The 25774-nt window shown below is 41.9% G+C and overlaps 1 protein-coding gene across 2 annotated transcripts in view; it reads left to right on the top strand.

The window, feature by feature from the left end:
• The first annotated feature begins 503 nt into the window (after positions 1-503).
• LOC124606802 (cholinesterase-like) overlaps positions 504-25774 on the top strand; it is a 231385-nt gene continuing 206114 nt past the window's right edge. For both annotated transcript variants that reach the window (XM_047138870.1, XM_047138871.1), the window contains exons 1-3: positions 504-606; positions 2248-2382; positions 11376-11652. In XM_047138870.1, coding sequence (XP_046994826.1) covers positions 544-606; positions 2248-2382; positions 11376-11652 — 475 coding nt within the window. In that variant the 5' untranslated portion in view covers positions 504-543. The remainder of the gene's footprint in view (positions 607-2247; positions 2383-11375; positions 11653-25774) is intronic.

Here is a 25774-nt window from a genome sequence, read left to right on the forward strand (position 1 = left end):
TTTCGCTCAACTGGTCAGACTGAATAAATCCTCTTGTCGACAATGACTTCGCTGAAGGAATTAGCTAACGTTTCTGACACTCTGCAAGATGATTAATGTCAATGCCATGACCCCTCCCAAAAAAATGAAAAGAGCACTTCATGACTTAAACTATGTTACAGAACAACTATTAAAGCGAAATAGGAAACAAACTAATTCCAGATTCCTTCGGTGAACATTTCCTAAGCCAGTGTAACCAAATTGTGAACCGAGAAAGCAGTTAAGACTGAGAATTCTTAATCGTCAAGATGCGAGTCTATATAGTGTTTATACTTAGAGTTCTAACAAGAAACAAATTGTTTTTTAAACTCCTATGTTTTTCTACTCGAACTGTCCTTCCTCTGTTCAACAGTGCCTCTCTTATCAGTTGAGTAACAGACGCCAGCACGTTATCTAATCAGGTTATACCCGCTACCAGCTGGCGTCCATATAAGAGCTTCCGCTTCGCAGTCAGCTTCGATGATCGTCCATTGACGCCACGATCCGTTGGAAGCACCAGCAGACATGGAGTTGAGACTTCCATCTTGTCTATGGTTAACGCTCCTCACCATAGCATCTTTAGCAAAGGTGAATATCGTACACGTTGTTTCAGCAGAAACACTTGTCAGTTTACAAAGTGATCAGAAGAGTGTATTCGTATTACATGGACTCACAAGATATTTAAGTGCAGAATATTTACTCGTACGTCACCAGGAGTAGATTTCTGTTACAGGGGAAATGCGTATATCCGTACAGAATATTTCGTTGCTTTTCTAAAGCACCTTTCCGTACTGTTTTAGACTTTGCACGCAAGAAGGATACTGGAAATTAGTTTCATTATGCAAAGAACGTGTACACCAACAGTTTTGAAAAAAATTTACTATATTTCGACAATTTCGTGACTTGTTAATCGTCATACTAGCTTTAAGCAGTTTCTGCGGGTTATGCGTCACGCTGTACAAAGTCCTGTTTCAGGTATCTACCCGATGGACGCTGAGACCATGCCATACATGCCTACACTATTTTGACCTCAGAAACTTTCTTCAGGTTCTACACTGACCTGTTTGTAATGACGTGAATGTCAATAGTATGTTAAGATTGTAACCATTCGCTATTTACACCTTCCGTTTCCGAGACATTTTTCGGACGTGGCATAAACTGGGAATATATAACTTACAGTCACTCCATGACTGGACAGAATAGCTCCTTTGAATTTAATAGATTCATGGGATAGAAAGGTGCGTGACCGACAGAAACTGGACCATTGAGGACACACAATGTAGGTTATTATGGAGGCTGAGATGCGGCATGCGGCAAAAACCACCAGTATATGTACAGGGACTCTCCCCTGAGGATCGTCAGGCGCATTCTCTCTGGTATTTCAGTAGATACTTGAAATTTAGTTTTTGCATCTTATAGTTCGACTCAGCCCAAACAAATGCCGGTCGTCACGTCTTTTACGCGACACCCAGTATCGTCGGAAAGCTTCAGTCTGTTTTCCATTATAAACAAAATGATTTTTTAATTGTAATTTTACGTGTCCATTCGATAGAGCTGTCTCAGATTAGTCTAGTGTGATATTCGATTCATCGATGTGCAGTAACGGGAACAGTAGAACTCTGAGAACATCCAGTGCTCCAGCAGTGGCACCACTACCCTGGCCCGCGGCAAGCATGAAATGCTGCAGCGTCTTCGCTGGATTGAAGGTTATTTTTCTAGTTTTACTGTCCGTATTACCGTAAACCGATGAAACGATTATGACACTACACTAACTTCGGAATGTGAACTTTAACTGCGGAAACAATCCGTCTTAAGGACGCGGGGAAAATGCTGAATTTTAATTAATTATTTATGTATTTATTTTGTCAAATTCTTTTGGTGGTGCAGAGTTTTGTCCGGTCAGTTGATATAGAGAAGGCATTTATCATCTACTAACATCTTACACATGGTTGCTGCTGAACTTCCCCTCTTTTCTAGGCGCGGAGCGAGGTAGCGCAGCGGTTGGAAGACCGGACTCTAATTCTGGAGCACGACAGTTCATATTCGCGCCTCCGCGCCCATTTTCCGTGTCCTTAAATCGCTGAAGGCAAATCCTGAGATGCTTCCTTTCAAAAACCACGGACGATTTCCTTCCAGATCCTTCCAAATCCGACCTTGCGCTCCGTGTCCAATGGCGTCATTATCGACGGGGCGTTAAACATTCATCTTGCTTGATTTTTTTTGTTATAGGGAGAGGATGTGCTGGTGACTGTCAAGCAAGGAGTGCTAAGGGGGACCACAGCCACGAGCGTGTACAACGTGTCTTACACGTCCTTTGTGGGCATCCCGTATGCTACGCCGCCATTAGGGAAACTCCGGTTCCAGGTAAGTGTTCACCCGGTGGAGAGTACATCTGTACATTCGTGACGAAGTGTCTCGCAGCAGACAGTCTCTAAGCTACATTTGTTCCAGTGGAACGAGAACTGTTAAAAGGCTGCAAAACGAAAACGTATCCAAACATAGTCAAAATGTTGCAAATTTTTGAAAATGAAACCTGGAGACGTGGTTTCTGAAAAATAATTATGTTGGAACATAGAAAGTATTTGAAACTGACGAATGTGACGTGCCAGTTTACGATAATACAACTAACTTCCACACGAAATGTGATTATGCTACTCAGCATTTTGCACTCGTTGTGGGGCATGAAACTGATATAGGCTGTATGCAGGGCCTATAAACAACTAAATTCTGAACCCAAATAAATTACGTCACAAATCCATATCATGGATTTCATCGATAACATTAATTAATTAAACTGGCTGCAGCCAATCTAGGAAATTGCTGTAAGAGTTTACTTACGCTAAAGGTGCTGTGTTCCATCTAACAAATAATACGTCAAAACATTGATTCAAAGTACGTAATTTATTAGCAAATACAATTTCCTGAGTTCCCAGTTCACAATAACGGTCATCAGCCATTTTTTCCTTGTTACCAACTTAATTTCGGCAGGCCTGCTCAAAAAACTAAGTTTTGGAAATCTCAGCATCAGTTCAGAATTGGATGTGGTTTCCCTTAAAAACCTATGTAGACACATGCCTCTAGCCATCAGATTAAGGATTGTGAGGTCACAAAACAAGTATTAATATGTACTCATAGAAGAAGTTAGCTGTCTAGAAGAAAGCACTAATTTAAATCATGATACTTTGAACATGAAAGAGATTGAACGTAAAATTAGTTAGAATGTATAAAAATATGCAGCAAAAATACCTGAGCCAGTCATTCTCTCCATGAATCTTCTAACGTCTTAGTAAATTAAAGTAAATATAATACTTAAAAACTTTAGAATGAGTGAAATGACGTGCAAAGTATCTCTTGTTAAAGGAAATGTTGTACTGATTAAAAATGGGTCTTAGATTTTGCAGGTCAGTAAAGTTTCCAAAATTTGTGAAGAATTTAATATTGTAGGTAATATTTTATCAATATTAATTCACTTGATGGGAGAGTGGAGGAATGGATGGGGAACCCATCATGTCTTCAGTGCAACGTTGCCACATCTACACCAGGGGGCAGGGGAGAGGGCTTGATGGAGGGTCGGTCATCTTTGTTGTTGTTGTGGTCTTCAGTCCTGAGACTGGTTTGATGCAGCTCTCCATGCTACTCTATCCTGTGCAAGCTTCTTCATCTCCCAGTACCTACTGCAACCTACATCCTTCTGAATCTGCTTAGTGTATTCATCTCTTGGTCTCCCTCTACGATTTTTACCCTCCACGGTGCCCTCCAATGCATCTTTAACAAATTAAAATTGGCGTTGTTCTGTCTTTATGTCCCCTACTAGTATGATGCAGACTGGCTATCCAGCAGTACCTGACACTAGAGCTTGATGAGCACCTTCGTGACAATTTCGTGCATGCTACATCAACCGATAACGAAACGTGCTACTCTTCTTTGAATCTTATTATTTCCTCTATCAATCCCATCTGGTTTGGATTCCGAACTGACAATTAGTATTCAAATATTGGTCAATGGTTGGTGAGCGACACCTCTTTTGTCTCCTCAGGATTCTTCCAATGAATCTCAGTTTGGCATGTGACTTACCCATCGTGAATTTAATGTGGTCATTTCGCTTCAAATCGTTTCGTATGCATAGTCCTGCATATTTTATGGAAGTAACTGCTTCCTGCAATTTTCTGCAATCTGCTGTCCAAACAATAACGGCTATTTATGTCTATGTATACACGGTATGTTACATTTGATTATGCTGTGGTTCAATTGCCTCTGCATGCACTTAGCGTTATTTCTCCGAAGGTCTTTTTGTATTTTGCCACAATCCACTGGCAGTGCGTCTCCTCTGTATACAACAGAATTACCTTCTAAAAGTCTCAAGGAATTTCTGATGTTATTCATTAAGTTTTTATACTCACTGTCAAATGTAATGGTCCTACAACACTCCCTTGAGCATACGCCCAAAGCTATTGTACTTTAACTTCTGAAGACTTCTCCCAGTTGAGAATGATGTGCTGTGTTCTTTTTGCTAGGAACTCTTCAGTCCTGTCACACAGTTGGTCTTACCATCCAGACACTTTAAGTTTACTCATTAGGTGACGGTGCAGAATTGTGTCGAGCAACTTGCGAAAGTCAAGGAACAACACAATATTTTGTTCAACACCAAAAAACAACACTCTGAGGTACTAGTTTAAAAGCAAAGTATCCGGAGTAATAGAAAAATCCAACCAAAGCTCATCTCTTAGATAAACCGAGTCCGTTGTGAAGTCTGTCGTCGTTAAGTGCGAGCTACAGTTGAGAGCTGGACAAGTCGTGCATATAAGGAGCTCTGTTTCTTTGTAGCTTCTGCTTAATTTATATTTCACTCCGGAATAGTCAACTCATTGTATTACCTGACGGCCGGAAACGTCGCCTTCACTTGCTGCATCACTCCTGCGACATGTTTCGGATTTGATGCGCCACCCACATGGTTCATAGACACATCGTGTCGTCCTCATTGGCTACCATTTCACCGTCTCTTACTGTATGGGTGGTAACAGATTCCGGCTAGTCACTTTTCCAAGGCAAGCTAGCTGTCACACTAGAAGTAGACGATCGATTTTGCTATTTGGGCAACAAAATAACTGATGATGGAGCAAACAGAGGAAATATAAAGACTTGCAATCGTAAGAGAAGCGTTTCTGAAGAAATTTCTTAACATGGAGTATAGACTCAAGTGCTAAGAAATCTTTTCTGAAGGTATTTGTCTCGAGTATAGCCATGTATGGAAGAAGAACATGGACACAAACAGTTAAACAAGAAAAGAATAGAAGTTTTTGAAATGTGATGCTGCAGAGGAATGCTGAAAATTATATGGGTATATCACGTAACTAATATGGAGGGACTGAACGGAATTGGAGAGACAAGAAATTTATGGTATAACTTTACTAAAACAAGGGATCGATTGATATGATACATTCTGAGACATTAAGGGATCACCTATTTAATATTGCCTGGAAGTGTTAAGACATGAAGAGGCTTGCACACGATAGAGTAGGATGGACAGTTGTAACAAACCAGTCTTTGACCTGAAGACAACAATAACAACAAAGCGTCATAACGGCGTTAACGAAATGTGTTAGGGAAGTGGAACTATAAAAGGCACACAGGGACCCGAGAAAATAAGTTACAATGTCGTCCCCAGCTAATGTCACTGAGCAACAAGAGTGGTGCATTTTCAGACCTGCGTACCAGCCACTGGGTTTCCAGCAGACGCGTGCGTCACAGTGTGCGAGTTACGTGTCGCAGCAACTATAAATGTACTACAAAGTTGAAATAAGTGGGCCAGTAGGATTCTCGTGTGCAAAACGTCTAAATTTCAACCAGATTCAGAAATGTTGCCAAAACTTCACCAAGCTCGCAAAGAAGTTGGGACGCTGATCGGGGAGGGAGGCTATGGACACCGGCCACAGACGACTGCGTTCAGGCAATCGAGGATCTGATTTTCAGCAACCGAACAAGAAAGAGATTTCCGAACGATGAGGATATTCACGCGGCAGTCCTCGGATGGCGGATAGTCCAGGAACTTGACGATAGGTAGAATGTTTCGAGAGGGTTTAGAGGAACTTGGTGACTATGTTAAAAATTAGTATCATGAATATGTGTCAGTTTGAAGTGTAGTTAAAACAGTGACATGAATATGTTTCACTTAACTTTAAATGTCCGCTCTTACTGAATTGTCACTGTCGTTTGCCTCCATTTGTTACTTTCATTAAATGATAGTTTGCTATCGTTAATAGGGATAGTAATAACCATTCTCCTTTTCGTTGACGTACTACGCCTGGTGGCTGAAAAATAATTTTATTTATCTCTAACACTAATTTTTTCTTCCCTCCATTTCCATCCTGATGTCAGGTCTGACGAGTGATACTAGCGGCCTAGTAGAGTCTGTACCAACTTTACCCTGTGAGCAAAAGGGACGCTAGCACCAAAGATAAACAAATTTAGCAGAGAAGAGGGTGTCATATTGCTCACTGCCGAGGAGAAATAATACCTCCCTCCCCTCACTGAATTCGAAGAGAGAGTCGTTGAGCCGGCCGCGGTGGTCTAGCGGTTCTGGCGCTGCAGTCCGGAACCGCGGGACTGCTACGGTCGCAGGTTCGAATCCTGCCTCGGGGATGGGTGTGTGTGATGTCCTTAGGTTAGTTAGGTTTAAGTAGTTCTAAGTTCTAGGGGACTTATGACCTAAGATGTTGAGTCCCATAGTGCTCAGAGCCATTTGAACCATTTTTTAGAGAGTCGTTGCCTTCTAGTTCCGCCCTTTAGGGCAAACTTGGGCTGGCTAGCAAACTGTGCGGACGTAGCTGTATGCGGCTCCTCATATTATAGTAAAAAGAAGGTATCAGAATGTACCGTTTAGTCGTGTACAAAGCTAATACTGTTACCTTCAGACTCACTTCAGTCAGAAAAACTTTAAATAATGTTTTAATTGTCATCATTTTGGTGGATTAGATGGTAAAAGGAGGGGACTTGGCCGGTGCACTTTTAATTGCACGATCTACTTGAATAACACGAAGTGAAATATTGATGCACCGACACCAATTTTGTGGGGAAATTTTACTGTAATTTGAGTGTTTCCTTTGTGCTCAGTATCCGCCTGTGTCTACACGTTATTTATTATTGTGTCAGATCAAGGCACTCCTAGAGATCCAATTTAATAATTTTATGTTTCGTCCGAACTTATTCGAGTGCTATTTACTATGGATGACACGTTTCATGCAGGGCGTTTGATCAATTTGAAGTGATTTCGTTGTAAGTCAGCTTGACCAAGCGTTCTCACGTTTAGCGTCCACCGTATATTTGATGTTGACAACGCAACCACTATTAATCCTCTCGTATCCACTCTAAACTCAACTTATGTCCAAGTTGAAGTACGGATTTTTTTGAAACTTCCTGGCAGATTAAAACTGTGTGCCCGACCGAGACTCGAACTCGGGACCTTTGCCTTTCGCGGGCAAGTGCTCTACCATCTGAACTACCGAAGCACGACTCACGCCCGGTCCTCACAGCCTTACTTCTGCCAGTATCTCGTCTCACTTTTTACTTTGTTTTATTATTATTATTATTATTTGATGTTGAGACCTCTCCTTGTCAGTATCAGGTTTGGGGCCACGTGGATAGATTTCACTGTGCATTTTTATGTTGTTGTTAAACTGACTGAAAGAATATTATGCGGATTATACGAAAGAAATTGAACCAGTGATATGTTGTTCCAGTTGTAACGGACTTGCCTCAATGGTATCACCAGCTCCCGTCGTATCACCGAAGTTAAGCCTTGATGGGATTGACTAGCACTTGGATAGATCACCGCTAGGTCTGACGAGCGCTGTGAGACCAATTGAGGAGGTATTTATTTCAGAAGTAGCGGTTCCGGTTACGAAAACAGACAACGGCTGAGAGAGGAGGCTGCTGACTACGTCCCCCCCCCCCCCCCCCCCCCGCCCCCCGTATCCACATCCAACGATTCTTATCAGGTTATGACCAGCCAAAGAGTTAGAGAACATGTGTTTAATGGTCACATATAGCCGAGTGAAGGTCGTAGCACTGTTGACGTTGCTCTTTACATTACGTAGTTTTTGGTACACTCCCTGTATCGAACTAGCATGAGCGTGGATGTGACGTGGCCTGCTTGTTGTGTTGATGAGTGCGACATCAGTCTCTCACCCCTCTCCCATCAAATCACGTGCGACTATAGTTGTATTCTATAGATACCAAACTTAAAAGTCGTTGAAAGCATTACCACATTCTGTGAGCTTGAATAATGAGGCAAAGTGTCACTTTATTGTTCTTTTACTTTAAGATAAAATAAACGTGAATTTCAGTAAAGGTAGACCTATTCATTGCTACTCCCCCCTAATCTAAGTTCAAAAATGGTTCAAATGGCTCTGAGCACTATGGGACTTCTGTGGTCATCAGTCCCCTAGATCTTAGAACTACTTAAATCTAACTAACCTAAGGCAGGATTCGAACCTGCGACCGTAGCGGTCGCGTGTTTCCAGCCTATAGAAACTAGAACCGCTCGGCTACTCCGGCAGACTAATCTAAGTCCAATGGAAATAATTTAAGCGAATAATCACTCTTCTAGTCATTGATAATGAAAGTGTTATCCTCATTAGGTAATCAAAATAGGAATCCTGTAAGAAAGCAATCTACGGCAATTACAAAGTGTAACAATCTCCTGTACTTTAAGTATTGTGCCATGGTAAAACGTCACTCTAACTTTACCCGTTGCATTTCTAACTAATCTCTATAACAGTTTAGAGAAGGGATTACATTGACCGTACCCAAATAGATTCTCGAGGTTATTCACTGAATTTTGAAGCCAGTTATAAACTATGCTATGCAATGAGCAGTAAGGCAAGAGCACGCCTATCAATGAGCAAACACTATCTCTTAGTTGAGGAACCAGGCGGTAATCTTTCAGTACAAGCAGTGACACACGACTCATATCTCGTTATTTTCTCTGGGTGTTTAAGTCAATCAGATATTTTCACCGAACATAAGTTACATTTTTACAGTAACAACAACAATACAAAATATCCCAGGAATGTAAATCTCCGTGTACATTACATCTGTTTGAGTTTATATGTAAGCAGAAGAACAAAAGCGGCACAAAGAGTATGTATTACTCTAATGTGCTGTTTTTTTCATTCCACGTTTACTTAGTATCACTAATCTCAGTACGTATTTTCCCCACATATAATGGTACTTACAAGGGAACCTCCCCATCGCACCCCCTTCAGATTTAGTTATAAGTTGGCACAGAGGATAGGCCTTGAAAAACTGAACACAAATCAATCGAGAAAACAGGAAGAAGTCGTGTGGAACTATGAAAAAACAAGCAAAGTATATAAACTGAGAAGTCCATGTGCAGGACAGGCAACATCAAGGATAATGGGAAGTTAGGAGCGCCGTGGTCCCGTGGTTAGCGTGAGCAGCTGCGGAACGAGAGGTACTTGGTTCAAATCTTCCCTCGAGTGAAAATTATACTTTATTTATTTTCGCAAAGTTGTGATCTGTCCGTTCGTTCATTGACGTCTCTGTTCACTGTAATAAGTTTAGTGTCTGTGTTTTGCGACCGCACCGCAAAACCATGCGATTAGTAGACGAAAGGACGTGCCTCTCCAATGGGAATCGAAAACTTTTGATTGCAAGTTCATATGTCAACCGATTCCTCCACAGGAAAGTACGTCTGATACGTTCTATACGACACTGGTGATGGCATGTGCGTCACATGACAGGAATATGTTGTCGTCCCACCTAACTTGTGCACTTGGCGAATGGGTAAAAAGATGCTTCTACGTTGCCCGATTTAGGTTTTCTTGTGGATGTGATAATCACTCCCAAAAAGCGATGAAAACATAAGAAATTGTCACATAAACTGAAAATGAAGAATTAAACTTTTCATTCGAGGGAAGACTTGAACCAAGGACCTCTCGTTCTGCAGCTGCTCACGCTAACCACTGGACCACGGTGCTCCTTCCCTCACACTGTCCTTGATGTTCCCTATCATGAACATGGACTACTCATTTTGTATATTTTGCTTATTTTTTCATAGTTCCACATAACTTCTTCCTGTTTTCTCGATTGATCTGTGTTCAGTTTATCAAGGCCCATCCACTGTGCCAACTTATAACTAAATCTGAGGGGGGTGCGATGGGGAGGTTCCCTTGTTAGCGTATTACACTATGTGTTTTCATGTTTTTCACATAATTTAGTCTTGCTTAACTGATTGTGGAGCCAAAATCAACTAAAATTCAGTTAATCTGCTCAATATAAATTCAAAACACGTAGGGTTTAGCCAACTGACATTTTCTATTGTACGTGCTTGATACTTTTTACACGATAACAAAACGCTACTTTGAGAAGAAATTAGCCTGATCCAGGGTGAAAGAGTGAGTGAGAGAGAGAGAGAGAGAGAGAGAGAGAGAGAGAGAGAGAGAGAGAGGTTTATTATTATAGTCGTTATTGTTATTATTTTTTGGTTTTTATCTCTCCATTTGGGCCATCATCAGTTATTTTGTTGCCAAAATAGCAAAACCTATCTACTACTTTAAGTGTCTCGTTTGCCAATCTCATTCCCTCAGCATCACGTGACTTAATTCGACCATATTCCACCATTATTCTTTTACTTTTGTTGCAGTTCGTCTTATACATCCCTTTAAAGGCACTGTCCATTTCTTTCAATCGCTCTTCCAGTCTTTTGCTGTCTCTGACAGAATTACAATGTCATCGGCAAGTCTAATAGTTTTTATTTCTTCTCCATGAACTTTAATACCTACTCCAAATTTTTCTTTAACTTCTTTTACAGCTTGCTCAATGTACAGATTGAATACCAACAGGGATAGGCAACTAACCTGCCTCACTCTTTTCTCAACCACTGCTTCCCTTTCATGCTCCTCTACTCTTGCAACTGCTATCTGGTTTCTGTACAACTTGTAAATAGCCCTTCGCCCCCTGTATGTTACCATCTTCAGAATGTCAAAAAGAGTATTGCAGTCAGCATCATCAACGGTCTGCAAATCTTATGTACGTTGGTATGCCTTATCTTAACCTATCTTCCAAGATAAGTCGTACGGTCAGTACAGCATGACATCTTGCTACATTTCTCCAGAATCCAAACTAATCTTCCCCGAGGTTGGCTTCTACCAGTTTTTCCATTTTTTTATGGAATCCATGTTAGTATTTTGCAACCATAACTTATTAAACTGATAGTTTGATAACTTTCGTAACTGTCAGCAACTGCTTTATTTGTAATTGGAATTATTACATTATTCTAGGAGTTTGAGGGTATTTCGCTTTATCGAATTTGAAATTACTAGACAAATTCATTACAGGCTCCGCAACCGGCAGCAAACTGGGAAGGAATACTCAACGCCACCGAGTACGGCAGTGACTGTGTCCAGGAAAGCGGCAGCGGCTCCGAGGACTGCCTCTACCTGAACGTGTACGTGCCGGGTGTGCCGGAGGAGGGCGCCCAACTGCCCGTCATGTTCTGGATTTACGGCGGAGGGTACAGAGTCGGCAGTGGTTCTGGAAAAATGTCCAGCCCAGAATTTCTCGTCTCCTACGGCGTTATATTCGTCGCTTTTAACTACCGCCTGGGACCGCTTGGTAAGTATTGCTTTGAGAGAATCCGATCTGAGGGTAGTGTATTTGATTACCGGTCAAACGGTCCTGAATCGTGTGTTAGATCTAAGGAACTGGTTAAATTTTGAATAAAGTGTATCAGCAATACCTATCAAAGACTTTAAGTAGTTACCGTCATTCTGTCAACGGTCTGTTCCAGGAGGGCGTAGAAGCGGATAAAGCGTCAGGTCTCTTGCCCCTATAGTGGGAAACTGCCCTAAGAGATGCAGAGTTGGCAGTTAGCAATGACATTAGGAAGTTAATGGAAATAATTATAATAAATCAGAAAATAAGCAGCCACAAGGATTGTGCCCTATAATTGAAAAGAAGTCATGACCATGTCGCCTTTGACAAAATATTTCGGATTAAATCACCATTTGGATATCTGAATGGCACTATCAAAGGGGGAGGTACCCATGGAAACAAGATTAAAAGACCATCAAACGTGTACACCTCACGATACGGAACGTGGACTGTTAGAAGTCTGAACCTCGAAGGTAAAACTTCGAAAATCTGAAAAGGGAAATGAAAAAAATTCACACTAGTTGCAATGGGGACCTCTGAAATGAGATGCTAAGAAGGTAAGGGTTTCCAGTGACACGAATATAGGGTAATATCAACAGCAGTAGAAATAGGAAGGTAGGGCAAGATCAGAGAGGGAGATGTCATAAAATAAGGAAGAGCTTCGGAAGGCACTTAACAAGGATTCTGGGTTATTAGCTTTTAATGCTGAACAGGATCCTAGTAGTACTGCAGCTTAAAATTGCTTAGGCCTCCGTGAACACTTGCTGACAAACTGCCTCTTGGCTTCTGTTTCAGGTTCTTCGGCCGACGTTTGTATGATGATTTTTGTGACTTTCGTCAGCATGAGTTGCTGGCATTGTCAAAGCTTCACCTTCCATCGCTGGTGGTTGACTGAAGCCGAGCTGGAGGCCTCAGATTATGTGTACCTGACGTGCCAACGTCCAAGTGTTTTTCCGTGGTAATTTCCAGTATGGTTCTCCTCTTGCCGCCTGAAAAGGTCGTTCACTGCAGCACGAGAATCCAAGATCCGTTCACCTTGAGGTTTTCTTCTCGTTGAAGCTATTGACATGTTTGCATATTTCTATAGCTTCACCGAACAAGCGTGTGTGATTGCTTTTATCTACAGCAATAACTTCTGTGTTGGCGAATTTTACTGTGTGGTCGGTCTCATAGAGCGTGTGCTTCGTCACAGCCGATTGTTCCACCTGTCCCAGACTGCAGTGTCGGTTATGATCTGTGATCCTGGTGTTGACCGATCATTCAGTCAGTATATAGTGTACCATGTACATGCGGAAAAGATTTTATTGTTTCAGTCACATCAAAATAAACTTTTCCGCATGTACATGGTATACAATATATTCCCGACACTGCACGTGGGTACCACTTTTCCTTTGCAATCTGAGCCACTCTTGTATCTTCTTTGTCGGTTTATAAACAGCCTTTACTCCGTGTTTGCGCAATACACGTCGATGCTGTCCGTCACTCTAGGCATATATGGCAGAAAGGCCATACACTTTGATGTTGCTTCTTTGTTTAACAAAGTGCCACTTAGAGGCTCTCTGTAGCACATAGGTTCAATCTTCCAGCAAGATATCACCAAGCTCTATTATGCATGTCTCACTATGAGCTGTTTCGCTTACAATGGTATCTTCTACGAACAGCTCCAAGGCGTCGCCATGGGTAGTTCTCTAAGTCCAGTGGTGGTCAACTCCTTCATGCAACATTTCGAAGCTCATACACTGGTCTTGGTACCTTGTAAACCTAAGGTGAGATTCAGATACGTTGATGATACATTAGTTGCGTGGAACAATGGTGAGGAACAGTTCGGTGACTTACTAAGACACTTGAACAGCCTCCATGCCAACATAAAATTTACCATGGACTCAGAAAAGGACAAGCAGCCGTCCTTTCTATATGTGCTGGTCACAAGGGATGGTTCAAAACTGGGACACAGAGTGTATCGAAAATTGACACACACGGACCGATACCTTCGCAAACTGTCAAATCACCACCCGAGCCAGAAATGAGGCATGATTAATACGCTCATAACGAAAGAAAGACGAATATGTAAGCCGCAGCACCTCAGTCGCGAAATGCAACACCTAGAAAGCGTTCTGAGGAGCAGTGGGTACTCCCCCAGTTGCATAAGAAATGTCACAGAGTCAAACACAAGGCGAAGTGAGACTTCGGAAACAGAAACATTGGGAACGACCATTCTGCCATACAGTCCAGAGTAGTGGACAGAATCGGCTGTATATTCCGCATACGAGGCGTAAAGACTATTTATAAACCAACAAAGAAGATAAAAGAGTGTCTCAGACCAGTGACTTGAAATGTCGGAAATATATCGCATGCTACATAGATGCGGAAAAGTTTATGTTGGAGTGACTGGAAGATCAATCAGCATCACAGAACATACGCGACATTGCAGGTTGGGGTAGGTGGAGAAATTGGTCGTGGTAAGGCACGCGCTGTGCGGAGCGACCACACAGTAAAATTCGCCGACACGGAAGTTATTGCTGTAGAGAAGAGCTATCACACCCGCTTGCACAGTGAAGCTGTAGAAATACACAAACGTGACAATAGCTTAAACGAGAAAGAAGGAAACCTCAACGCGAACGCATCTTAGACTCCAGTGCTGCAGCGAAGGGAGAACCGTATCGGAAATGACCACAGCAAAAGCCCTTGGACTTTGCCGCAAGGGTACACATAATCTGCGGCCACGAGCTCGACTCCAGTCCCCCACCAGCAATGGATGATGAATCTTTGACAGTGCAATCCACTCGTGATTGTAAAACGTCAGAAAAATCACCAAACAGACGTCGGCCAGACCCTTGCAATTTAACTTGACCTTTCTGTAACGAAACAGCTTCGGTTATTACACTTGAAATCCTGTCATCAAAATCAGGATGCATCTCTTTCATTAAATGAGTGATTACCACATCAACTGTCCCTGAAATATATTTTCCAGTGGATTATAATTTCTGCTCTAAATGTTATATCTTTCCCTATAAAGTGATAACCTTAACTTGATGCTACCTTGCACTCGCCTCCATTCCCTCATCCAGTTTTCTGGTTCTTCCATTTATTCTTTCTGAAAATTCCAAACCCAGTGTTATTTTACTAGTACCTAGCCTTTCGCCTAATTTTTCACTGACAAAAAAAGTCGTCGTGTTCGAGCAAACATTTATGTATGAAATTTTTCTTGCAGAAGTTTACGTACCTCTCAATGTCCTGGTGACTGCCGATGTTTTCAAAACTCTGCAAACGTACTCTACTCTGTAAAATTCATACGCATTGCAGATATCGTAAACTATAAATGAGGACTATCAGTAAAATGCTCAGAGGAATACGAATTACTACAACACGCACAGTGTCGTCAACTTCGTAGGCAGCGTTCTGCTAAGAGTAACGAGGTGTTGGTGTCTATACTTCTGCAGATCATTGATTGTAAACGACCGAATGCATTTTCATGATAAAGAAACTGTCAAGAAATTTTGGCTGCATGCTCCTGGAGCGGAGTTGAAGAATGTCTGTCGTTCTCTTGGTATATATTTTATAATGCCTAAAAAAATACAAGTCCAGAGGTTGTGTACATATTGTAGTTTTGGTTGAATGATTTTTACAACTACATCATCTTCTCCAGAGGTTTCAATAGTACTTGTTCATCCTTATGTCTAGACAAAGAGTGTCAAAGTACTATTGATTCTGAGAGAAAATTTACAGGAAAAACCCTCCTCAGATTTTTCTTCGTCATCTTTCAGATCGCACTTGCATCTGTGAAGACATTAGGAGAACATCGTTTTACTGTTTCCCTTCACAAGCGAAGTACAAACTTCCCGTTTGGTTCTTGGAATCATACATGGAATTCTTCTGCCAATCGTACGTTCACTGATATAGCAACGTCGATCGTGTAAGTGTATGTTGGACTATTAATTGATTGGAACGTCGAGACTCTTTTTCTCTCTCGTTTAACGTATAGCGTTCTTTCGGAACAAAATGTTTGAGCACCTTGAATGATCTCTTCCTCATCGTCTTTAACTTTTCGTGCATGGAGCATTGTTACACGGCGTGATGTTATCCCAGACATCTTCTTCGACTTTGTCCCAGTGACGCTATAAAGTTCGTTCACTCGAGATCTCTGGCTACATCCAATGCCCAGTGCTGAAATGCCGGTAATGAACTAAAGAAAAGCATTCTCGCGTTTCGTGTTACTTCGCCTTTACACACTGCTTGACGGCATTGAATACAGCCTACGATTTCCCATGAAAACTTATGTCTTTCCCTGTCACATAATCCAATACGCTATTAATATTGCTTTCAGTCTTCATTTTATGGTATCTTTTCAGGAATGTGTCACATATATTGAAACCTCTGCCGTCATAATCATTGTATATGTTGTCTACTTGCTAAAACCATCGCCTGTTCTCGAACTAGCCGTATCATTACCTCTTGCCGTGAGGTATTCGTCATTATCATCACTAGCATCATAAATATGTGTTAGCGTTACAGTAGTAACCGTTTCTAAGCGGTGATAATATTTTTGCACTATAATAGATACCAGAAAACGTGTGAATGATTCATTCTTTCCAACAATACCATCTTCACGAAGAAGATTTCGTCGTAATTTCATCTCAACCAATCGCAAAACGTTATCAGGGTTGATTCCCAATCGCCGACCCGCCTGACGCTTTACTACACAAATAACATCACAAAATGCAACTCCACGTACACATAGCACTGTCTCTACTGATCTCCACTGGCGTAGCGGCAGGAAAATGTCGAATTCGACGTGGCATACTCAGTAGCCTGTAATGGACGACTGTAGACGTTTGCAGATAAACGAATATCGTAGGTGCAATAACGGACCTTTCAATGATTCCTTCCTCGTATGGACCTTGCCGTTGGCGGCGTGGCTTGAATGCTTCAGTGATACAGATAGCCGTACCGTAGGAGCAACTACTACGGAGGAGTATCTGCTAAGATGTCAAACATGTGGTTCTTGAAGAGGGGCAGCAGCTTTTTTAGTAGTTGCAGGAGCAACAGTCTGAGTGATTCACTGGTCTGGCGTTATAACATCAACTGAAACGGACTTGCTGTGTTGGTTCTGCGAATGGCTGAAAGAAACAGGAAACTGCAGCCGTGCTGTGTGGTTAAACGACGATTGTAAGCTCTTGAGTAAAATATTCAGGAAGTGAAATAGTGTCCCTGTCGGATCTCAGGGCGGGTATTGGTTAGGAGAATGTAGTAATCGGTGTGGGGGGGGGGGGGGGGGGGGGGGAACAAAACTGGCGTTATACAGATCGGGGCGTGGAATGTTAGATCACTTCGTCGGGCAAGTAGATTAGAAAATTTAGAAAAGGAAATGGATAGGTTGAAGTCACATATAGTGGGAATTAGTGCAGTTCAGTGGCAGAAGAACAACAATTCTGATCAGGTGAATACAGTGTCGTCAATACAAAATCAGATAGGGGTAATGCGAGTGTAGCTTTAATATCTAATAAGAAAGTAGGAATGCTGGCAAGCTAAGATTAAGAGGAAATGCAAAATGGTTAAACAGGAATGGAGAGAGGACAAATGGATGCCTTTAGAGAAAGGAGAACTATGAAGAAAGCTTGGATACCAGAAGAAATACTCCAGCTCATCGATGGAAGTAGGAAGTACTGAAATATAGTAAGGAATACAGCATTATAGCTGAGTTAACAATACAACAAATAGTAAGTGCAGGAAACGCATGGTAATATTATTACAGGAAAAACGTGAAGAACCCGAAAAAGAAATGGTCGTTGGAATAACTCATTCGAAATATAGAAAATGAGGAAACAGTCGTCTGTGAAATTAAAAACAAGTGCGTCAACATGAAGAGTGCAATGGGAATTCCATTTTTAACGCAAAAGAGAGAGCAGATAGTGGAAAGAGTACAGTGAAGATCTCTTGAAGGGCACTGATTTGTCTGATGACGTGATAGAAAAGGAAATGGGAGTCTATATGGAACGCACAGGGAATTCAATATTAGAGTCCGGTTTAACAGAAATTAGGATGACATGGAATCAAATAAAGTAAAATGGATAAATATCGTTACTTCGTAATTTCTAACATCATAGAAGGAAGTGGCAATTAAAAGACCATCCAATTATTTGTAGATTCTATGACACAAGAGATATATCATCTGACTTTCAGGAAAATCTTCTTCACGCAATTCCGAAGATAACAAGGGCAGATACACTTGAAAACTGTTACATAAGCAGCTTAAAAGATCACGCATCACGTTACTTACAAGAATAAAACAAACTAGAATGAGAAGTACGACAGTTTGACATTATGGAAGATAAAGCTAGCAGAGCGACAATTCTGATCTCAGGATACAGTCGTAGAATTTGTCGACTTAGAATACGAGGCGAAGGGGTATCAATGGTAATATTCACTGATGGCAACGCGGTCCTCGGCGAAAGAGAGGAAAATTAACAGGATGTCTAGAATGAAATGAACAGTATAATGAGCGTACACTATAGATTGAGAGTAAATCAATGAAGACAAAAGTAAAATGAGGAGTACCAGAAAGGAGATTAGCGACAAACTCAACATCAAAAGTGGTGACAACGAAGTAGACTACGTGAAGGACTTTTTGCACTTTGGATGCAAAATAACAAGTGATGCGCGAAGCAAGGACGACAGCTTAGCATAGGGAATTCCTGGTCAAGGGAAGTCCACTAGTCTACACAGGCCTCAATTTGAGGAAGAAATTTTGTAGAATATACTTCTCGAGCGCAGCATTGTATGAAAGTGAAACATGAACTGTGGGAAAACCAAAACATAAGAGAATTTAAGTTTTTCAAACGTGGTGCTACAGAAGATTTTTAAATATTAGATAATCAGATAAGGAAACAGCAGATTATCCACATAATTGGCGAAGAAAAGAACTCATGGAAAACACTGGAGGAAGGGACCTGATGACCGAACATGTGTCAGTACACTAAGGAAAAACTTTCATCGTACTAGAGGGAGTGGTAGAGGATAAAGAACTCCAGGTAAAGGCAGCGATTGGGAAACATCAGGAAATTATTGAGAATGAAAAATGAAGATGCTACTGTGAGATGCAGAGTTTGGCATCAGAGAGGCATCACGGCAGACCGCATCAAGGTGGTCAAAATACTGATGACTTTGAAAAAAAGCATCCAACAAGCAGTGAGATAAATTATAGAGTAATCTGGAAAGAAGAATTAAAGTTTAGGGACGGAGAGATAATAACTTTTAAGTTTTTCCATAGTATTACAGTGCTTTCATACATGGTAAATGACTTAGAAGATCAGTGGATGGAATTAATAGTTTACTGAAAAGATGTTACAAGATGTATATAACAAAAACGAATGAATGATAAACGTAATACAGGAAACACAAATCTGGCGATGCTTGGAGGGATTACTAACAATAGTAGATGAGTACACTCGGGACACAAAACTAGCCAACGAATGGAAAGCAAGCAGGATATAAATTATAGACTAGCAACAGTATGAGGGAGCTTATCCTTAAAAGAAAACATTGTATAACCGCATACAAATTTCCCTGTTGGAATGTTCACTATCTGAAAAAAAAAGTTGAAGCAACCAGGAAGCATGGTAAGATGACAGACCAACTTCATACAAGTGCACACATCGGCGAGAAGGTAAATGATAAGAGAAGTTTCAGGAAACATTCCTCACACACAAATAAAGAAAAGATGTTATGTGGGCATGTGTCCGGAAACGCTTAATTTCCATGTTAGAGCTCATTTTAGTTTCGTCAGCATGTACTGTTCTTCCTCGATTCACCGCCAGTTGGCCCAATTGAAGGAAGGTAATGTCGACTTCGGTGCTTGTGTTGACATGCGACTCATTGCTCTACAGTACTAGCATCAAGCACATCAGTACGTAGCATCAACAGGTTAGTATTCATCACGAACGTGGTTTTGCAGTCAGTGCAATGTTCACAAATGCGGAGTTGGCAGATGCCCATTTGATGTATGGATTAGCACGGGGCAATAGCCGTGGCGCGGTACGTTTGTATCGAGACAGATTTCCAGAACGAAGGTGTCCCGACAGGAAGACGTTCGAAGCAAATGATCGGCGTCTTAGGGAGCACGGAACATTCCAGCCTATGACTCGCGATTGGGGAAGACCTAGAACGACGAGGACACCTGCAATGGACGAGGCAATTCTTCTTGCAGTTGACGATAACCCTAATGTCAGCGTCAGAGAAGTTACTGCTGTACAAGGTAACGTTGACCACGTCACTGTATGGAGAGTGCTACGGGAGAACCAGTTGTTTCCGTACAATGTACAGCGTATGCAGGCACTATCAGGAGCTGATTGGCCTCCACGGGTACACTTCTGCGAATGGTTCATCCAGCAATGTGTCAATCCTCATTTCAGTGCAAATATTCTCTTTACAGATGAGGCTTCATTCCAACGTGATCAAATTGTAAATTTTCAAAATCAACATGTGTGGGCTGACGAGAATCCGCACGCAATTGTGCAATGACGTCATCAACACAAATTTTCTGTGAACGTTTGGGCAGGCATTGTTAGTGATGTCTTGATTGGGCCCCATGTTCTTCCACCTACGCTCAATGGAGCACGTTATCATGATTTCATACGGGATACTCTACCTGTGCTGCTAGAACATGTGCCCTTACAAGTACAACACAACATGTGGTTCATGCACGATGGAGCTCCTGCACATTTCAGTCGAAGTGTTCGTACGCTTCTCAACAACAGATTCGGTGACCGATGGGTTGGTAGAGACGGACCAATTCCATGGCCTTCGCGCTCTCCTGACCTCAACCCTCTTGACTTTCATTCATGGGGGCATTTGAAAGCTCTTGTCTACGCAACCCCGGTACCAAATGTAGAGACTCTTCGTGCTCGTATTGTGGACGGCTGTGATACAATACGCCATTCTCCAGGACTGCATCAGCGAATCAGGGATTCCATGCGACGGAGGGTGGATCCATGCATCCTCGCTAACGGAGGACATTTTGAACATTTCCTGTAACAAACTGTTTGAAGTCACGCTGGTACGTTCTGTTGTGTGTTTCCATTCCATGATTAATGTGATTTGAAGAGATGTAATAAAATGAGCTCTAACATGTAAAGTAAGCGTTTCCGGACACATGTCCACATAACATATTTTCTTTCTTTGTGTGTGAGGAATGTTTCCTGAAAGTTTGGCCGTACCTTTTTGTAACACCCTGTAGATGCAAGACAGTGTTTTCAGCACATAACAGAGTTTGAAAAAGGTGTGTCATTGCAGGGCTCCATTTAGTTGGCCTGCCGAATCGTGCAGTATCCAGGTTTGGGGAACATTTGGATGTAACCGTGTGCTGACGTTGGACTGTATCAGAACGTGAGGTCGGATTGACTCATCATCAAAATTTCATTCCACCACATGTGACCACCACACGAGTGTGGGAGGGGTGGGGGAGTGGGGGGAAGGATCGCTGCATAGTGCACCTAGCACACTGAAATAGGAGTCAGTAGATTTGTTTTTGGTTTGCGATTTCTTTATTGCGGCTTTCCACCATGGTACAATCCGAACAGAGGCAGTGTAGCTGGGGCATCCAATTGCCTTCCTCATGTGTATGCGTGGCGTCCCACAATGCTGACAGGCGGTATGGCCGATCTGTGGCGCAACGCCACTGCTTCGGTCAGCGACGATCTCCAGCTCGGCGGCTAAGCAGTGGTGGGTGGTTGAGGAGTGGCTGATGTCTCCTGCGCTGTGGCGGCCGTGACCCACTATAGAAGCACTGTGGCCAATGCGCTGTGTCCCAGGACTAGGCAAGACGCGGAGACGGCACTGTAGCTTATGTCTCAGGGCAGGTTGCTCTGATAAGAGATCCATTTGCGGATTCCTTACAGCATTCCAGACGGCACCTCAGTATTACAGATATGTGGTAGTAGTGCTGCAATTCCACGCAAGAATATTTCAGTACAAAAGCGACTAGGTATTTATAACTCACGGGCCTCACTTGCTTTGGCTTTGCTGTGCCTTGCAGCATGTATACTAAACACTTCTGCGTTTGCTTCCGCCTTCTTATGTTTAGGCGTCGCTGCCCAACTATTTCCGTACGTCGCCTGGATGGCTCGCCTCGCAACACGCTGTGGCTGTGTTGTATTTTGTAAGGCGTAACATCTACGTTCACCAGTGGCTGGCTCATCTGTCATCTACTGCGTACTTTGCACGTTTCTAACAGAATACAGTCGGGGTAACTCCTTCACATTTGTGTGTGACATCCAAGAACAAGTAATGGACACCCTGAAACATTCTGTGTCATCCCACACCACAGACTGGCCGCCGGATTAGGGAATTACCATACCATGCAGAGCATGCCATTAACTCAACAACACAAATGGCTGCGATTGGAGTGGTGTTATGAAGGGGAAGCATGGACTTACTGATGACTGCTATAACATTGTCATTTGAAGTTCTGCACTACCTAGAATGACCATCATCTGCTAGTATAGCGAGACCCTGGGGAGAGGTCCCATTCTTCCAGAGTGACACTACTGTTACTCCTGGTATTGTAGTGTGGGGAACTATCGAGTATGACTTTGGGCCAGAGCTGGTACTGGCTGATTACGTTTGGTTTGTGGGGCGCTCAACTGCGCGTTCATCAGCATCCTGGTACTGACTGAGGGAACTCTGACAGCATAGCTGTACATCATGGACACTTTGCATCATCTTGTTTTACCTTTCGTATGTCACTAACGCGATGTCATCTTTCAATGAAAAACACTCGTCCATAGGAACATGTCTCTATGAACGGTCTTCGTGATGCCGAGGTACATCTGTGGCCGGCAAGATCCACTGATTTGTCCCCAATAGAACACACCTGGGAACAGTTTGGACGTCAACTCTGTCCCAGTGCCAGGATATCAGCTTCCAATTACAATAGTTTTGGGCCAGCTTACCTGAGATGTTTCCAGAATGAGATTTTCACTCTCCAGTGGAGTGTGCGCTGATATGGAACTTCCTGGCAGATTAAAACTGTGTGCCGAACCGAGACTCGAACTCGGGACCTTTGCCTTTCGCGGGCAAGAGCTTGGGTAGCTCAGTTGGTAGAGCACTTCCCCGCAAAAGGCAAAGGTCCCGAGTTCGAGTCTCGGTCCGGTACACAGTTTTAATCTGCCAGGAAGTTTCTTACTTCAGATGACTATACAACGGCTGTATGATGCCCATGCCAACTGAATCAGTGTGTCAATGCAGATAAGTGAGAGTGCATCGTCATACTGATTCGTGTGCTCATACTGCCCAAGATCTTCAGAAATTTCATTAGGTTTTAGAATCAACAAAATAATGTCATATACCCCTTCAACCTGTGATATTTCATTTCCTTTTGTCCTCCTTTCTGGCTGCTTCACTTTTTTATCAGGAAATGTGTTTTCTGTATGTGTATGGAGCGTTAGTTGTGTGGAAGTCAAACGTGGGTGGTAATATTGTCATACAAGAACTCAATAGCAGGTTTTGAAATGTGGTGTTATAGAAGAATACTGAAGATTTGAGAGGTAGATCGAATAACTAATAAAGAGATACTGAATCGAGCTCGGAAGAAAAGAGCATTATGAAACAACACGAGCTAAATGTGATACAACACACACAGATTCATCAAGGAACAGTAAATTTGCTAAGGGAGGGAAGTTTGTTCCGAGGTTAAAAATCTGTGTGGGTGATCAAGAACTGAATACGGTGATCACGTTTACATCTCCAAAATCTATAGTAGGTATGAGCTGATGGGGAGACTTGTATGGGGAAAAATTGTATGGAGAATGGCGTCACATTTATCTTCAGACCAACGACTACAACAAAATATGTTGGAATATTTTGACGATGCTGTCTACAGACTGACTAGCTGAAAGATCAGTCGTGTCCGCTTACAAGTGAAGTCACCGCGTCTAGTCTTGTCTTAATGTGATTTGAGGCGAGGTACTTTATCTGGATTACCTCAACTAAATACTTAGATTTACGAATATTATGGTTGTAGAGATTGACATTTGGTACTAGTAGCATGGCAAGGTATTTTGCCTAGCGGTAGGTAGGACACAAAAATGATTCGGCAAACTGGTACATGTCCTTTAAAGATCTTATACAGATCGTATGGTTTAAGTAGTTTCGCTGCTTGATTATGACACGACTAGACTTCTTCGTAAACAGCTCATGGTTTGACAAATTGTAAATGGTTGGTCCATCTTGAGTATCTGATAAATGCTGTCAATCGATGAAAAAGACGCTGTTTATGATAATCTGGCTGAAAATTTATTATAGTTATGAAAATTTTATATTTGTGTGTAGCCCAAAAGCACTACATGATTATTGTGTGGTTATATTTTTTTCCTTTTGAAAGCAGTTTGGAGCGTGGCAAAGTAAGATAGTAACGATGTACATAGGGGGAAGTGACAAGATAGGTGGAAGATCAGATTACCCTTGAGACGCTATAAGGTCTGAGCAGACACTCTTCAGTTTTCTATTTATTTATTTATTGTTCCGTGGGACCAAATTAAGGAGAAGTCTCCATAGTCATGGAACGAGTCAATACACGAAATTACAACATGATGGTAGTAACAGATAAAATGAAATATAAGTAACATATTCAGGCGACAATTCGTTAGTTTAAATAAAGAAAATCAACAATAAAAAGTGTTTGGGGTACTGCTAAGATTTTTGAGTTCTTGTGGTAGCTTATTGAAAATGGATGCAGCAGAATTCTGCACTCCTTTCTGCACAAGAGTCAAGGAAGAGCATTCTACATGCAGATTTGATTTCTGCGTAGTATTAACTGAGTGAAAGCTGCTAACTCTTGGGAATAAGCTAATATTGCTAACAACAAACGGCATTAAAGAAAATATATATTGTGAGGGCAATGTCAGAATTGGTTCAAATGGTTCAAATGGCGCTGAGCACTATGGGACTTAACTTCTGTGGTCATCAGTCCCCTAGAACTTAGAACTACTTAAACCTAACTAACCTAAAGACATCACACACATCCATGCCCAAGGCAGGATTCGAACCTGCGACCGTAGCAGTCCAGCGGTTCCGGACTAATGTCAGAATTCCCAGACTATTGAATAGGGGTCGACAAGAGGTTCTCGAACATACACCACACATAGCTCGAACAGCCCGTTTTTGAGCCAAAAATACCCTTTTTGAATCCGAAGAATTACCCCAAAAAATAATACCATATGACATAAGCGTATGAAAGTAAGCGAAGTAGACTACTTTTCGTGTTGAACTGTCACTTACTTCAGATACTGTCCTAATGGTAAATAAAGTAGCATTTAGTTTCGAACAAGATCCTAAACATGGGCTTTCCACAACAGCTTACTATCTATCTGAACGCCTAGGAACTTGAACTGCTCCGTCTCGCTTATAATATGCCCATTCTGTCTGATCAAAATACCGGTTCTTGTTGAATTGTGAGTTAGAAACCGTAAAAACTGAGTCTTACTGTGATTTAGCATCAAATAATTTTCCACAAGCCACGAACTTATTTCATTAAGCACATTATTTGATACTGTTTCAATATTACACACAAGATTCTTCACTACCAAGTTGGTGTCATCAGCAAACAGAAATATTTTTGAATCACCTGCAATACTAGAAGGCATATCATTTATATAAATAAGAAACAGCAGTGGCCCCAGCACCGACCCTTGGGGAATGCCCCACTTAACAGTGCCCCATTGGGACTGAACATCACTACCACTCTCAATATTGCGGAGAATTACCTTCTGCTTTCTGTTTGTAAAGTAAGAGGCGAACCAATTGTAAGCTACTCCCCTTACTCCATAATTGTACAACTTCTGCAGTAATATTTTGTGGTCAACACAGTCAAAAGCCTTCGTTAAATCAAAGAAAATAACTAGCGTTCGCAACCTTTTATTTAATCCGTCCAAAACCTCACAGAGAAAAGAGAATATAGCATTTTCAGTTGTTAAACCATTTTTAAAACCAAACTGTACATTTGACAGCAAATTATATGAATTTAAATGCTCCAGTAACCTTGTATATACAACCTTCTCGATAACTTTACCAAACACCGATGGCATAGAAA

Source organism: Schistocerca americana, chromosome 3 (assembly GCF_021461395.2).
Source record: "Schistocerca americana isolate TAMUIC-IGC-003095 chromosome 3, iqSchAmer2.1, whole genome shotgun sequence".
In the NCBI taxonomy this organism is placed as follows: Eukaryota; Metazoa; Arthropoda; class Insecta; order Orthoptera; family Acrididae; genus Schistocerca; species Schistocerca americana.